The 15,590-nt window shown below is 48.5% G+C and overlaps 1 protein-coding gene across 1 annotated transcript in view; it reads left to right on the top strand.

Moving 5' to 3' along the window:
* Positions 1-15,590, top strand: part of EFCAB6 (EF-hand calcium binding domain 6) — a 227,434-nt gene that overhangs the window by 102,273 nt on the left and 109,571 nt on the right. The window contains exons 10-12 of the mRNA XM_067698329.1: positions 153-212; positions 303-463; positions 8,519-8,687. Of these exons, the coding sequence (XP_067554430.1) occupies positions 153-212; positions 303-463; positions 8,519-8,687 (390 nt within the window). The remainder of the gene's footprint in view (positions 1-152; positions 213-302; positions 464-8,518; positions 8,688-15,590) is intronic.

Raw genomic sequence — 15,590 nt, 5'->3', positions numbered from 1 at the left:
GATTGGGGGTGGGGAGCAAACTCACTTCTCAAGGTCTAAAGCTATTGGCTGATAATCAGGGACAAAGCTGCCAGTCCAAGTCCACCTGCCTCCAAAGCTCCTACTGCCTTTATGAGTGATGTGTCTTTATATATTTTCTCTTTCCCAATTAGCTAAGCAAAACATCCTCCTGTAAAGACACCAAGGCACCTCTCTTCCTGGCTTGGGATTCGGTAAGTAACGCTTTCCTGTGTGGCCCCAAGATGCTACCACCCCAGGTTACAGACGTGCAGCTTGGTGAATATGTTTGTTTTTTCTGTTAGGTGGAAGAAATTGTTCGTGACTCCATTTGCAGGAACCTACAAGTTTTCTATAATATGCTGCGGTCACATGACCTTGGAGACACAGGGCTCATTGGGCGAAACAACTTGAAGAAAATCATGCACGTTTTCTGCCCATTTTTAACAGCCGAGCATTTAGTAAAGTAAGTTTTCTGGTAACGAAATTAATTCATGCCGTGTTTTCCATAAAGTCTGTTTTACAGTTTTAAACCTTTTTCTACGTATTTTTTTTTGCCATGTTAGTAGGTGGTGCTGATAATAGCTCCTATGTATTGAGTCTGTACTGAGCATCGGGCGTTGGTTGAAAGTCTGGCATATATGCTGTTATGTAGTCCTCACCACAAGCGTGTAGGGCAGCTGTGACAATTCCTTTCGTGGACAAGGAAATGGAGGCCTGGAGACGTTAAGCACCTCCTTGGCGTCACACAGCTAGTCAGTGGAGCCTGGGTTCTACCTCTGGTCTGCATGACTCCTATGCCCTTAGTCGTTATGCCATTTAACCTCCCAGGGTGTCTAGCTATGATCAGCCAGCCCATAAATGGTAACTTGAATTATACTTTTCTTTCGTTTTAGTTTAAAACTCAATTTGTGGTGGATGAGCTGAAGCTGGGGGGCAGGGGTGGGGGGACAGGGATATTAGAGAAAGAAGAGAACGGTGTCCTGAAGGTCCCAGGGGTCCCCTGCCTGGTGTCCCTTTCAGCCTCCACACGGAGGGGCTCACCCCTTGGGGCATTCCCTCTCTGCAGATGACCTTGACAACCTGCAGGCCGAGCCGGCGCTCTGCAGGGGATGACGCCTCCGACACGCCACCTGCCACCCACTTGCTGCTGTCCCAGGACTCAGAGCTGCACGGCCTCAGGGACAGGGGACGGTGTTTCCCAGCGTGTGGGCAGTGATCTGGGAGATCACTGTGGGTGGAAATCCAGGGGAATCACAGCGATTCTCTCATTCCTTCCAACTGGAACGTTAAAAATCTTATTGTTTTTCTTTACATTACATTGACTTAAAGTGACCTGAAACATAGTTGATAAAGATAAAGATTGCTCTGGCTCCGGTGAGGGGAGCAGACATAATGGGGAGAGAGGGAAAGAAGGGGCTTGAAAGGAGGGGGCGGCAGAGGACTGCAGGGGGCGACTGCTTTGGGATAGGTCTGGGCAGTAGAAGGACAGACCTGGTGACTCTGGACCGGGAGGCTGATGGCAGAGGAGGGAAAGGAGTCTGCAATGATGCCAGGGGCTGCTGGCCAGTGAGAGAACACAGAAGGAGTCAGCCAGTCGGGGTGAAAACACGGGAAAATCTCCAGGAGGCCGTGGGGCTCAGAGAGGAGTCTGGGCCGTGATGAGACTCCAGCGTCCTCACACCGACGGTTGGTTCATTCGTTCAGCAAGCATTTGTCCGGGGTGGATGGGGGACCGTCTGAGGTGAGAGGGCTGCAGGTGGGACCTGGCAGAGCACCACCAGACAACCAGGGCCCTGGCTGGTCCAGCAGCAAAGGAGGCCGAGAAGGTTGGGGCAAGGGGACAGGAAGGGCGGTGCCTGGGGCTAACGGGGCAGGAGGAGGCCAGCCAGGTCCCACGTCGCACGGGAAGCAGGTGGGCTGAGCAGGGGCCAGGGCTGGGAGGAGCGGGTGGACCCCCCAGCAGGTGCCAGGGGTGCTTGTGGAGTGGAGGATGCAGTGCTGAGAAAGGGTTCACCTGCTTCACAGACAGGCTTTGTGCTTGTCTGTGGGCTGGGAGGAGAAGTTAGTGGAAAGCCAGAGACTGGAGAGAAAAAGTGTTGATAGATGGAGCCAGGCCAGGAAGAGGGGCGGGCATGGGCGCTAACCTAGGAGTCCCGCCCTCCGGACTTCTGTTTCCTCGGTGCAGGGGGAGGTGAGATCATCAGCTGAGGGGAAGGTTGGAGAAGGAATAGGAACCCTGGGAAACTGCAACTTCCAAGGGGCAAGAGAGGGGAACCTCTTGGGGGTCTCTGTTTACTTGTCCATAAAAAGGAAGATGTCGCCCGAACTTTGGGCATTCATGTTCTACCTGAGTACATTTTATTTTCTTTATATCAACTCCTCTTTTTCTGAAGTATATTAATTTTTTTAAAGGATTTTCTTACCACCATACATGTAAAAACATCCTCACTTGCTATAAAGACGTTACACTAAGACTGCATTTCATGAAAAAAATATGATTAAATCCTAACGAGATGCCTCTATCTGCCGAGGACTCTGAGCCTGAGACTTGCTGTCGCTTTAAAATATAGGTTAATAAGTAGAAGGAAATACGAACTACGTTAGATATCACTTGAAGTAAAAGAATTGTAAGTTTGCAAACACGTTAAAAGATAGAGCAGGGAGGTAGAGAAACTGGTCCTCCCATGTGTGCCTTGTGGGCGTGTAAATGATAAAGTCCCTTCGGAAATCAGCCCCCCACACACCCCCACCGATGGAGCTACCCTTTATCTCTGCATTTCTCCTACGAATACACACCGTGAGCTCACGTGGAGGTTCAGGGTGCGTTTGGACGGCCAGGGGCGTGCATTGGGGTGGGGTGGGAAGGAAGCGAGGATGAGCCCCAGCTTCCGGCTTGAGCATCTGGGTACTCAGGATTGTCACCTGAGCTGGGGGAGTTTCAGGGCTGACAGTCAGAAGTTCCATTTTGGACATGTTAACCTGGAGAGGAGATTGGTGACACCCCACCACCCAGAGTGACAGGTCACTCTATTCACCTTCTTCTCCACCTCCCCTCCACCCCACCTCCCAGGTACTCTCTACGTGTCACCTGGCTCCATTTTTCATGGCTCTTGTCATTTGTTGATGTTTATTACCTGTGCCACCCACCAAGGATGTAAAGCACAGGGACTTTGTCTCTTCACTCCCAAAGTCCCGGTACCTAGCAGTGGAACCGTACCCGGCTCATGGACAGGGCATCTTAAGTGTCAAGCGACGGAATGAATGAATGAATGAATGAGCGAACTTAAGTGAACTGGTTGCACGGGCAATTGGATATTTGAGATGGAAGCCCCTGTATTCTCTTCTCCATTACGTAGCCAGTCTTTGTCTAAACTGCAAAGACAATCACGTTAAAACCCTGCTTGAAGCATTTGGGTGTCCTCTTGCCATTAGGGAAATACCAGATGCTTTAACAGAGCGTGGCTTCCCAGCCTGCCAGGATCCTCAAACCTCTCCAGAGAGGCTTCCCTGGTGGCTCAGTGGTTAAGAATCCGCCTGCCAATGCAGGGGACACGGGTTTGAGACCTGGTCCGGGAAGATCCCACATGCCGTGGAGCAACTAAAGCCGTGTGCCAAAACTGCTGAGCCCACGTGCCACAACTGCTGAGCCCACGTGCCACAACTACTGAGCCTGAGTGCCACAACTACTGAAGCCCGCACGCCTAGAGCCCGTGCTCTGCAACAAGAGAAGCCACCGCAATGAGAAGCGCACGCACCGCAACAAAGAGTAGCCCCCACTCGCCGCAACTAGAGAAAGCTCGCATGCAGCAACGAAGACCCAACGCAGCCAAAAGTAAATAAATAAAATAAATTAATTAATTAGAAAAAAGAAAAAAGCCTCCCCAGAGCTCGGGCTCTGCAGCCAAACTGCCTGGGTTCAAACCCCAGCTCGGCCCGAGCTAGCTGTGAACTCAGCAAGTTCTGAGCCTCTTCCCTCCTGCAAATGTTACTTAGAGAGTTGTGGTCAGGACCAAATGAGGTAATAGGCATGAAGCCTCTCAGCCAGTCTCAAGCCCGTGGGAAGCTCTCGTGTGCGGCGGCTGTTCCTGCAGGTCCCAGCTCAGCTGGGCTGACTGGCTTCCTATTTCTTGAGAACACCAGGCTCTCTGTTGCCTCTGGGCTTTTCGGTGATCTGTTCCCTCGGTTCAGAATGAGCGTTTTCCCAGCCTCTTCCAGCTCCATGAGGCGGGCATTGCTTTGGTTTTCTCACAGTTGTGGCTATAATACTTAACACAGTGCTCATCACAGAGTATTACTGAAGCAATTATAACAGTTGCTGGTACTTACTGAGCAAAGCGTAGTTTGGAGCTCATGCTCTGCCCGCTGGCTACATGCATGTCATCATGATATTGTGATCCTGGCATCCCAGCTGTGGTTTATTGAGCACAGATACATGCAGCAGGCCAGCCCAGTGCTAACAGCTTTACGTGGATCCTCTTATGGAATTTTTACAGTACAGTAATCCTCTGAGGTGGGGACTTTCATTATGTGCATTTTATAGACAAGGAGACTGAAGCATAGAAAGGGTCACGTGCCCCAGGTCAGAGCTTCTCGACCCTTTGATGCTCCTAAAAGTTATCGAGGACCTCAGAGGGTTTCTGTTGTATGAAGTGTGTCTACCAGTACTTACTGTATGAGAAGCTAAAGTGAGGCATTTAACCTGTCATTGCAGAAGATGAGAGTGCACTTACTACTGTGTTCCCCTGTAGGCTCAGGAAAAACTTCGGGATTTCAAAATGAGGGTTTATTGGATAATAAAGAGGTTACAGAAATTAGAGCAGGGATAAACAACACGAGCTCATAAGGAGCTAGTAAAGTGCTGTAAAGAAGCTGATCTGATAAAGACGCAGGCCTCCTAGAGCACGGACTTGAGGACACGGGGAGGGGGAAGGGTAAGCCGGGACGAGGCGAGAGAGTGGCGTGGACACATACACACTACCAAGCGTAAGACAGATAGCTAGTGGGAAGCAGCCGCATAGCACAGGGAGATCAGCTCGGTGCTTTGTGACCACCTGGAGGGGTGGGATAGGGAGGGTGGGGGGGAGGGAGATGCAGGAGGGAGGAGGTATGGGAACATATGTATAACTGATGCACTTTGTTATAAAGCAGAAACTGACACACCATTGTAAAGCAACTATACTCCAATAAAGATGTAAAAAAAAAAAAGAAAAAAAAGCTGAGCTGAGCTCTGAAAGCTCACTCCAGCTCCTCATGGAAACCCTACACGCTTCTGCAGCTTCAGACCATGTTAGTGAGCACAGCCCACACGAGCACACACTCCACCAGCGGTCGGAGCAAGGAATGATCACATGCCTTGCAGCCTCTGGAAGGTCCGCTGTACACGCACCAGAGACTCAGGGCGGAAGAGACAAATGACAGCGTGTATTCATGTGAAAAGAGTCGTGGCCTCACTGTGCCGGGGAAGTGTCCGCGGACCAGACCTCGTGAATCGCGCCTTCAGTCATGGAGCCGATATCCAGACCCCGGGAGGCAGAATCCAGGGCTCACGCCCACACCTACTGTGCTCTAAGCCTTGTGCATTTTAACGGATCTGTGGAATTTTTTCTTGGGTCTCAGCCTTTACCAAGTTTGCAACAATGAGCACGTACAACGTTTATGATTAGAAAAATATTAACAAACAAAATGTTGGAAAAGAAAAAGATCCTGCCATATTAGTGGTTTCCTATGTTTTTCTCAAATATTTGCATATCCCCAAATTCCAATAAAGTACTTCCATAATTCCATACCAAATTTCTCACGAAATTTTTTCTTTATTTTACATTTATTATATCTTTATTGCAGTATTCTTACAGGCAATAAACTACTCATATTTAAATAATACAATTTGAGGAAATCCATCATGTGTATATATCTCTGTGAACCCATCACACGCTGTCAATCCAGATACCGAACTTTTTCATTCCCCCTGAAGCTTTCTTGTGCCCTTTTGCATTTCATCTCTTCCACCCACCTAGCACCGTGTCACTACAGATGACTTTGCATCTTCTAGGATCTTCTATAAATGGAAGGCTGCAAGATGCTCTCTTTTCTCGTTAGGCCTTATTCACCAAGCGTAATGATTTTGTGGTTCACTCACGTTGTTGTGTGGTTCTTGGCCGTTGCCGAGTAGAATTCTGTTTCATGGCCTTACCCCACTTTGTGGATCCATTCACCTGTTGACGGACATTTGGTTTGTCTCCAGTTTTTGCTATTGCAGATAAAGCCACATGTATTGCACGTCTCTGTGCAGACGTGCGTTTTTACCCTTTCGGCTAAGCGCCTAGGGCTGGGACAGCTGGTCCCTCTGGTGAGTGGCTGCTCAGCCGCCACAGCATCTTCCAGAGTGGCCGCAGCATTTTGCATCCCACCAGCAGTGGGGGAGGGTCACAGTGACCCTCCCCCTTTGTGGCACTTGGTAGGGCCAGTCTTCTTTTCCCCATTCTAATGGGTGTGTTCTAATTAGTTTTGAAATTCAGACTCTGCAATAAGTTTCAGGATATTGCTTCAGGAAGAATCCTTTACAAGAAACTTTTGGCATGCCTAGGAATTAATGGCCCACCCACTGTCTCTCCAGTTCCTGTTCCAAAGGATCAGCTGTTAAATGAACATCTTCAAAAAGGGGAGCGGCAGCAGCCAGATCTTTCTGAGACGTAAAATAAAGCAAAATGAAAGCGTTCATTAAAACCACTGTGCCAGGCTTCCCTGGTGGCACAGTGGTTGGGAGTCCGCCTGCCGATGCAGGGGACACGGGTTCGTGCCCCGGTCCGGGAAGATCACACATGCCGCGGAGCGGCTGGGCCCGTGAGCCATGGCCGCTGAGCCTGCGCGTCCGGAGCCTGTGCTCCGCAACGGGAGAGGCCACAGCAGTGAGAGGCCCGTGTACCACAAAAAAAAACAAAACAAACAAACAAAACCCCACTGTGCCTATTGCAGTGTAGATAGTTAATAAATATTTGTTGACTGAGTATTTAAATATTTTATGATCTAAATAAGAAAGATGGCAAACTGTAAAAACAGTGATTAAAGTCAGGGAGTTTTAGAGCAAGCAGCAGAGATCTTAGGAATTACTGCATTGACCTATTAATTCTAGAATTGAAAGCACTGAGACCTAAGAGATTTGGGGACTTACCTCGGGTTATTCACAAGCATGGTGCTCATCCTGCGGGAAGGACCCAGGACTTTCAACTCCCAGAGAACCCGCCTGCCTCTCAACTATTACGTACCTGCGTTCACACTTATTCTTCTCCAGAAACTTAGATTCCTTACCACTGTTAAATATTTATTGCAAAATATACTCGTTAAACTGGTTAACATTTTCTAACATGAATGATAGAATTATTTAAATGATTGCCAAACTGAATTGTAACAAAAAACATACTTAGTAAATCTATTAAAAGTCAGACTGATGAATATTCGAGCTCTTCTTCATTTTGAAAAATATAGGTTTCATCTAATGAAAAGATATTATTTTAACTTGCTTGTTCATAGCTTATAAAAAATCCATAAGGAGAGGTACAATGTAGAACTATTCAGCCAGCTTCACGTTGTCATATCCCCTTTAAAAACTTCTTAAGTGTAGAGCAATGGGAATATTTTAATGCTATGCTAATGAAATTTGAATATCTGGGCACTTCAGTAGTACCTGCTTTATGAATGGGCAGAAAGATGGTATTTTAAGAGAAAGGTTAAATATTCTCTGATGAGATATGTCTGCCTCCTAAAAACCAGTGAAAGAAGTAATAGCAATTAAGCATTTCATAAAATGTGGGCATTCCTGGAGAGCTCCTAAAGCCGACAGAAGCAGCAGGAAAGGAGGAGAACTCTGTTCTCCAGGACTATCTCATGGTTGTCAAAACGGGGTCCAGGAGACTTCTGGAGAGCTGAAGAATAATTATCCTTCGATGACACGTACATTCTCATGCTCAGACCCAGAGCACATCACGTAAGATCTGTCTTTTTTAAATTAAGTTGATTTTGTGAATCAGCTTGGTTTAACTGTGGACGTCCCTTCCTTCCCACGGCTGTTTGATGGCCTCTTTGATCTAGTTACCACAAAACAGCCTATTTAATGTAAGGCCTATAATAGGCTCTGACTTTTCATTTTCCCAGTTCACAAAAATATCTTTTTTCGGCCATGTCTTCCCAGTCACACACCACATTCAGCCAGCTCAAAGCACAGCTGAAAATCTTAGCACAAGGATGACAGCAGCCCCTTCTCTGAAGCTCCCCACCCTGGCCTGCTGCCACGTGCTGGCATCTCAGGCAGAGCTTTACCTGACACAGTGCTGCTGGCCTGTCTCTGAACGTGCAAGCCATGGGTGTGTAAGAAGTCCCCAGGTCACTCCATCGACCTCAGCATCTCTTTCCTCCTTTGTGAAAAGGGGATGGTAAACCCCCTTGTTGTCCTGGGTTGAAGCGTACATGGGTGAGGTCTACAGGAAGTGTGTTGCTGCATCTGTGTGCCTGCTTGTGATTTTAGAGCCAAGCCCACTGAGAGTAAAAGTGCTGTGACCGAGAATATGACGAAGGATGTGCTTATTGAAAAACTCAAAAACTGTATACGGCAGCCGTACCCAGCATTCAGAAAACGATTTCTGGACTTCAGCAAGGAGCCTGATGGCAAGATGAATGTGCATGACTTCAAGAAGGTAGGAGAATGGGTTTCTTTGTGTTTCTATGTTTCCTCCTTTCCTGAAGAAGTTCAGCCGTTTTCTTATACGAACATGCTTTAAAGGATAGACATTAAGTGTTTTCATTAAGGCTTTATTCCAGGGCAAAGCAGATTCATTTCTAGGCATCTTTCAACAATTGAAAAGGATTCTTCTGGCCAAAAATGTCTTTGGCAACTTTCTCAGAGCATGCTTTTGTTGTGGATGTGGCCGGCTTTTGATAGTTAAACTTTCCAAGCGCAGCGTTCATTGTTGCATTCTTTGGCCGTCCGCTGAGTACCTGTCTCCCTGCGTGTGGTGGGGCAGCATGCAGGCGGGAGCAAAGCTGCTCGGGCCCCCATCCCTGCCAGCAAGGGGTCCCCGCCATGCTGTGATAACAGAGCTGTGGTTTGTTCCTGCAGAAAGTGGGGAAAAATCCTGGCAGGGAAAATGCGAGGCTCAGAGTGCTGATTTGCATGTGCTTGTGGGAACTGGCGAGGTTCTGCCAGAAAGGACTCCGTTTGAAGGGTTCTGCGTAGACTTCTCAGGAACTAATTTAAATGATTGCTTAAAATTCCTATTACGGTCCCTCTAGCTAATCATCTTCAGCTATTTTTAAGAGGAGCATTGCAGCTAATAGGTAGCAGTGTCCGTGTGGACAAATTTAGAAGAAGGCAGTGAAATGTATTTCCAAGAAGAGAACAATTATATTAGTAGCTGCAATTATCTAGCGCCTGCCCCCATGCCAGGCGCTGTATTAGCCTCTTTCCTATCTCATTTCCAAGCCTCCTGACGGCGGCCGCGTGGAGGATGGATGGATGAGGGAGCCGGCTGGAGGCACAGGGATGGGATTAGATGGCTGTCGAAACAGTCCAGACCTCCCCTTCCCCACACAAAATACACCAAGTGGAGGATCTGATGTTTGCGAGCATACGGGGCATGGTGAGGAGAAAGGGGGTAATGGGTAAGGGAGAGGAAAGACTCAAGGATGCTTCCTAGATTTCGATTTGGGGGACCAGGGCTGATAATTAGTCACTGCTAACTCCGATGGGGGCAACTTCAGTGGGGTTAGGGTGCTAAATGGACGGGAATCATGGAACTCTCCCAGGGCGCCTGGTCCTAGACTCAAGCCCCGAGCCACCTGGCAGCGGTCCTGGCCCCGACTCACAACAGTCTCGAATGACCACGGCGCTCAGCGGTCTTGATTCACAGAGTCAGTTCACAGGTTCACAGGAAATCAGGCATCAACCCGTCTGCCTCTGACTTTCCAGAGGGGGAAAGCGGCTGCCTTCGAGAAGGGCCGTAGGTGGCAGCAAAGCTGGGACTGACACCCGCGACTCTGAGGCCAGCTTCTCACCTGCTCACCTGAGAGCACCTTTAGGTCCGTCAGCTGAGCCGAGCGGTTTCCACCTTAGGCTTCGTCGGCCGTCGATGAGCCAGGGGCTCCCTCGTTCACGTGGCTAGTTCCTGCCCCAGAGCACTCTCCCGAAAGTTCGGCCAGCAGCCGCTCCGTTCTCAGCCTGGGGCAGCCTCTTCGCCAGTGGTTCAGGCCTGGAGTCTCGGAGTCCTCCCTGACTGTCCTCTTTCTCTCACACCCACGTCCAGTGCATCACCCGTGCCTCTCGGCCCCTTGAACTCGCCCCAGGATACAGCACCTGCTCGCCAGCCCCGCTCCCAGCCAGCCGCCCTCTCCCGGGCTGTTACAGCGCCCCCCCCCCCGCCCTCCCCTGCTCCTGCCTTGCTCGCTACAGCTTAGTCGCAGCTCAGCCCCCCAGGGGACCCTCCAACAAGTCAGTGAGAGCGGGCCACGCCTGCTTGGGACCCTCCAATGGCTCCCCCCATCACTCGTATAAAAACCAGAGTCCTAGAAGGCCCACGACCCAGCCACCCATCACCTCTCTGACCCCAACTCTCACCGCCCCCCTTGTCCATACGCTGCAGCCACACCGGCCTCCTGCTCTCCCCTCACCGCCTGCCAGCCTTGGTCCGAGCCGGACGTCCCCGTGGTGAGCACGGCCTGACCTCCACCCCCGTGACGTCCTTTACCCTATTTCTCTTTTCACGGCGCTGTCACCAACTGCCACCCACATTGTACTTACAGTTCTTTAGTTCATTTCTTTATTTTGCTTGTTTGCTTGTCCTCCTCCATTAAGACGTATGCTCCAAAGGTAGACATTGTTATCTCTTTTGGACAGTGATGCATCCCAAGTGTCTGGCACATAGTAGGGCCCGGCAGGCGTTTGCTGAATGAACGGATGAACTTGATGAACTTGAGTAACTAGAATCCCCAGCAGGCCCTGAATGGACTCAGGTGGCAACCTAAGGAGTGAGGGAAGCAGGTGTTTCAGAAGCCCGTTGGAATCCCTGAACATGAAGCTGGTTCCTGTACCTCTCTGTGGCAAACCCACCCTAGCTCCCTTCTCTGCCCCCTGACTGTCTGCATTCCAGCCGACCTGAGGGGCAGCCACAGGAATGGTCGTTCTGCCCTTGCTTCATGGTGATGCCTCCCTGTTTCCTGGCTTTCCCGAGATGTGCCAGTGGTGGGGAAAGGAAACAGAAGCCACTAGAGGACCGATATGCAGGGGAAGACGTTTGTTGTCATTTCAAGAGACTAACAGTCAGTTCCCTGTGAACACAGTTAGGCAAATAGTCTACTGGTTTCCCTTCTAGTGACTTGTTAGGTTTAACCTTTGGAAACATCCTGTCGTGACCAACCATTTAACTTGAAGATCAGTAACCGTGGGGTGATTATAAACAGTTTACTAGGGACCCAGATTTCAACTCTATAAGCTGATAACCTCAAAGCATTGTATAAATGTTTTCATTGTTAAATAAAGTATTTATAGATCAGAGTGACTCTACTATTGGTGAAGTCAGAGCTGGAAAAATCATGGACTTCTACTGTAGAAAGAAACAAGAATTTAGATTAGACGTAAAGCAGGGCATCCAGAGGCTAAAGGTTTCCAACTTCAGTGGCAAAAGGAAACCTTTGAAGCCGCCTCCTTTAGAGAGCTTTAAGTATAAATGATGACGATAGTTCCGCAATGGTAATAACAGCAGTAATAATAGCCACGATGGCAACGCCAACCACGATAACGCCAACCACGGTAACGCCAACCACGATAACGCCAACCTTGGTAACGCCAACCATGGTAACGCCAACCTTGGTAACGCCAACCATGGTAACGCCAACCATGGTAACGCCAACCATGATAACGCCAACCATGGTAACGCCAACCATCGTGGGAACAGTGATGCTCATGGTGCTGGCCCTCACTACACGCAGCATTCGCTGACCCACCAACGTGCAGGCACTGGGGAAGTTGCTTCACATACTTCATTTATAATCCTCGTAGGAGCCCCGTGAGGTATAGATCACACTATGCTCATTTCACAGATGAGGAGACCAAAGCTTAGGAGTTAAGATCGTGGCTCAGCGTTGTTCAGCTGGTAAGCCATTCAGGCACTTGGATTTGAATCCACGCTGGTCTGTATCAGCCTCAGACCCTTGCTAGGTGTGACACCGGCTTGGTGGGTGTAATTCAGGCTAGCTGGGTATAATTGATGGCAGCTTTGAGGTTGGATCTAGCCTCAGAGTTTGGTGGGAAGGACTTTGCTTTCAATAACAATGCCCCTTCACTTCTTCCTACCATTTCGGTTGTGGAGAGGCAACGTTCTTGCCCTTCTGTTCTCCCAAATCTCTATCTCACCAGTTAGTACTGCAGTGGCTGCAGGGTTTCATGCCCGGGGAATTGGGAGTGAAGATCTAAGTCCCATGTACCCGCTCGCCCAATTCTGTGTCCATGCACTTGTTCATCGTTTGAACATAGGCACCGCTTGGCCGTTGGCCTGCATACCTTGCACTCTAAATGAGAAGTGCTAATTATTTATTCTCACCAGCCATCGCCTTCCCTGTGGCGGGGGCGGGAAGTGATTGGCTACACAGGCTGTATGAGGGAGAGCCGTAAGAATAGAATCCAGAGCCCGGCACGGGCTTCCAGGCCAGTGAGTCCACAAGTCCCTGCATTGCCGTTGCTGAGACCCTGTTACTGGTTTTCACCCCCATGGTCAGGAAGTTTTTGTCTGCTATACAAATTCTATTTGTTAACTAATAATTGATCTTTCCCCTTTTTCTCTCTTGAGTGTAAGAGATCTCAGAGTTTCTGGTTAGTGTGGGGTAACCAGGGACACCACACTGAGTTGACAGCCCTGACAGAGGAGTGGGGTTTTCATGAACTCAGTTGGGGTTTTCATGAACTCAATGTGCTTTTCATGGTTAAGTGTACAATTCCCACTGGTGGAGGGGAAAGGAATTTCTGGAACTGTACTAGACCTGGCCTGCGTACTTTGCATCATACATTAAACCAGCATTCACAACAACCCTGTAACACATATTCTTTCTCCCAGGAAATCCCCCTCTCCCAGTTCACTGCTCTGACCACTGCACTGCAAAGCCTGTGACTATCACGCATTTTTAAATGTGTCAATTTATTTAAATAATGAGTCAAGAACTGGTAATGTGGCAAGAAAACTGTTTTTGAGTTTTAAGGTAATCTAGAATCTTCATATTCCTTCTGTAGATACATTCTCTTCCCCTTTCCCTGTCCTTCATTTGACGAATTAGCAGCAAACCCCCAAAACAGTGGCTTAAATTGAAAAAGTAGCTGTTTTTTTTCCTATAACAACGAGTCCAGAGGTTGTTGGTATTGGGCCAGTGCAGCAGCTCTACAGTGTCTTCAGAGACCCAGGTTGCTTCTAGCTTTTTACTCTTCCGGTCCTATCCTCAAGTATGCAAGATAGCTGCTGGAACACCAGCCATCACACACATGTTTCAGGCATAAAGAAAGGGAAAAGGGAAGGGCAAAAGGCTTGAGCCATAGAAGTCTTTCCTTTTTAATGGGCTTTCTTGGAAGCTCCTCCCACTTACATTTTATTGTAATGTATTGTAAGCTTCCACCTGTATTTTATTGACCAGGACTGTGTTATATGGCCATACTGATCTATAGAGAAGAATGGGAAATAGTATAAATACAAATATATATATATATATAATTTTTTGGCTGGGCACACTACAGAAAAAGCAAGGTTCTGTCCCCATGGGAGAAGGAGAGAATATGTATTAGGCAGGCAAGTACAACAGTCTCTGCTATCCTTCCCCTCAGTAAACATTTTGAGGGTGCCTGTTGCATACTTGGAATAGGACTAAGCCACATGGGGAACATGGATAAAGCAGGAGTTTCATTGCTTGGGACTAGTGACCCATGGGAAACATAAAATGACTAAACACCCAAGGACACATAAGTCAAGATTAGCCTAATTGTGTAATTAGACTAACTAAACTGTTCCATTCATCAGGAATTTGAGGGCAGCTTTACAATTCCAGTTCCCTGTAATTGGCTGTTCCTAATGGGAAACTGTTATTCTTCATACTCAGTAAATACACTGAACATTGTTTAGCTCACTGTTATTCTTAGTCCTATTTCTGGCATCCCAGCAGAGGCCTCTGGAGACAGACACGGGCTGCAGAGCTCATCAGCTAACACAAACAGAGCCCCTGAGACGTGGGTAAGGGAAGCAGGAGTCTGTAGTGGCCCAGCCCAGCATCCCAGGCCCTTAGCAGCCTCAGCCCCTTGCTTCTGCACCTGCTTGAAGGCAAGGGCATCTCACCTTGCCTCGTAGGAGGTGAGCTTTCCTTCCTCCCTCCAGCAGACCACCTTATGCCCTCTGGGTGCTGGTCAAACTCACACATCTGGGGAACTGGCACCTTCCCCACCCTCTACCATCAGTTCCTAATCCCACGCAGTCTTACTCACCTAGGGACAGGGACCCCGATGTAAACCAAGCCCCACAGACACCCTTGAGCATCTCACAGCTGTTCCTTACAGCGTCCTAATCTTGCAGATGTCTTAAGGAGGTGACCAGTTGTATGTTCGAGGTCCCTCACGTCTTCATTTTTGTTGGTCCAAGCTCCACACAGCCATCAAAAGTCTATATTTATTTCTGCATCTTCCGGCAACAACTCTCGGCCAGAGGCTAAAACTGGACTCTCTCGACCTCTGGCTGCACCCAAGCTGGCCAGTTCCTCCAGGGCAGGGGCAGTTGCAGACCCTCAATGTCAGTTGACCATACCTCTAGGGCTTCGTTTTTGCCTTTGTGTTCTCATGGCCTTCCTCCCAGGTGTGCCTTTGTCTCCTAAGTACCACTGTGTGGGGACTTGCATCTTGCTTTTGAAAGTTTTCAGTTTAGGTCCTTAGACTCCAGCCCTGAGCAGTTCCAGAGGTCAGCACATGTCCAGAAGGGGAAACCAGTCATGCTTTAAGCCTGTCCCCTCACATCTCCAAGTTTGCCACTCCAGCACCACATAACTAGCTCTGCTGGAGTGGCCCTCTGCCGGGCCCAAGCCTATTTCTCAGTCCAAAGTCCACTCCCAGAATCATCAGCTGTTCCCAGGGAAAATGCAATTGCATAGCCTCGGTTTGCCTCTGAAGGGTCGGTCCTTCCCACCTTGGAATTTTGGTCTCTTTAAACCTCATGTCTCTCATGGCTTTCTGATGCCTTTTTATTATTTTTAATTGATTGAGCTTTTCTCGTTGTTTTCATTGGGAATATTTGCTTGCTGTGAATTACTGCATCCTATCCAAAAGCAGAAGTTGAGGTCTGTCATTTTTGTCTTTTCAAAGTAACAACTTTACTTTTATTGTTATTTTTCTCTTGTGTATTTGTTTTATATTTCTTTATTTCTGCTGTTACCTCCATTGTTTTCCTCCTTCTACCTGACTGGGATTTAATTTGCTTTTCTTTTTCTAATTTCTTGAGATACAATGTTAGATCATTGCTTTTCAGCCTTTAGTTCTCTAATGTATGAATTGATGGCTATCCATTGCCCTTTAGGTGCAGGCTTAG

This window comes from Pseudorca crassidens, chromosome 11 (assembly GCF_039906515.1).
Source record: "Pseudorca crassidens isolate mPseCra1 chromosome 11, mPseCra1.hap1, whole genome shotgun sequence".
Lineage (NCBI taxonomy): Eukaryota > Metazoa > Chordata > Mammalia > Artiodactyla > Delphinidae > Pseudorca > Pseudorca crassidens.
The sequence above is the reverse complement of the archived record's forward strand: the minus strand, read 5'-3'. Positions and strand labels throughout refer to the sequence as shown.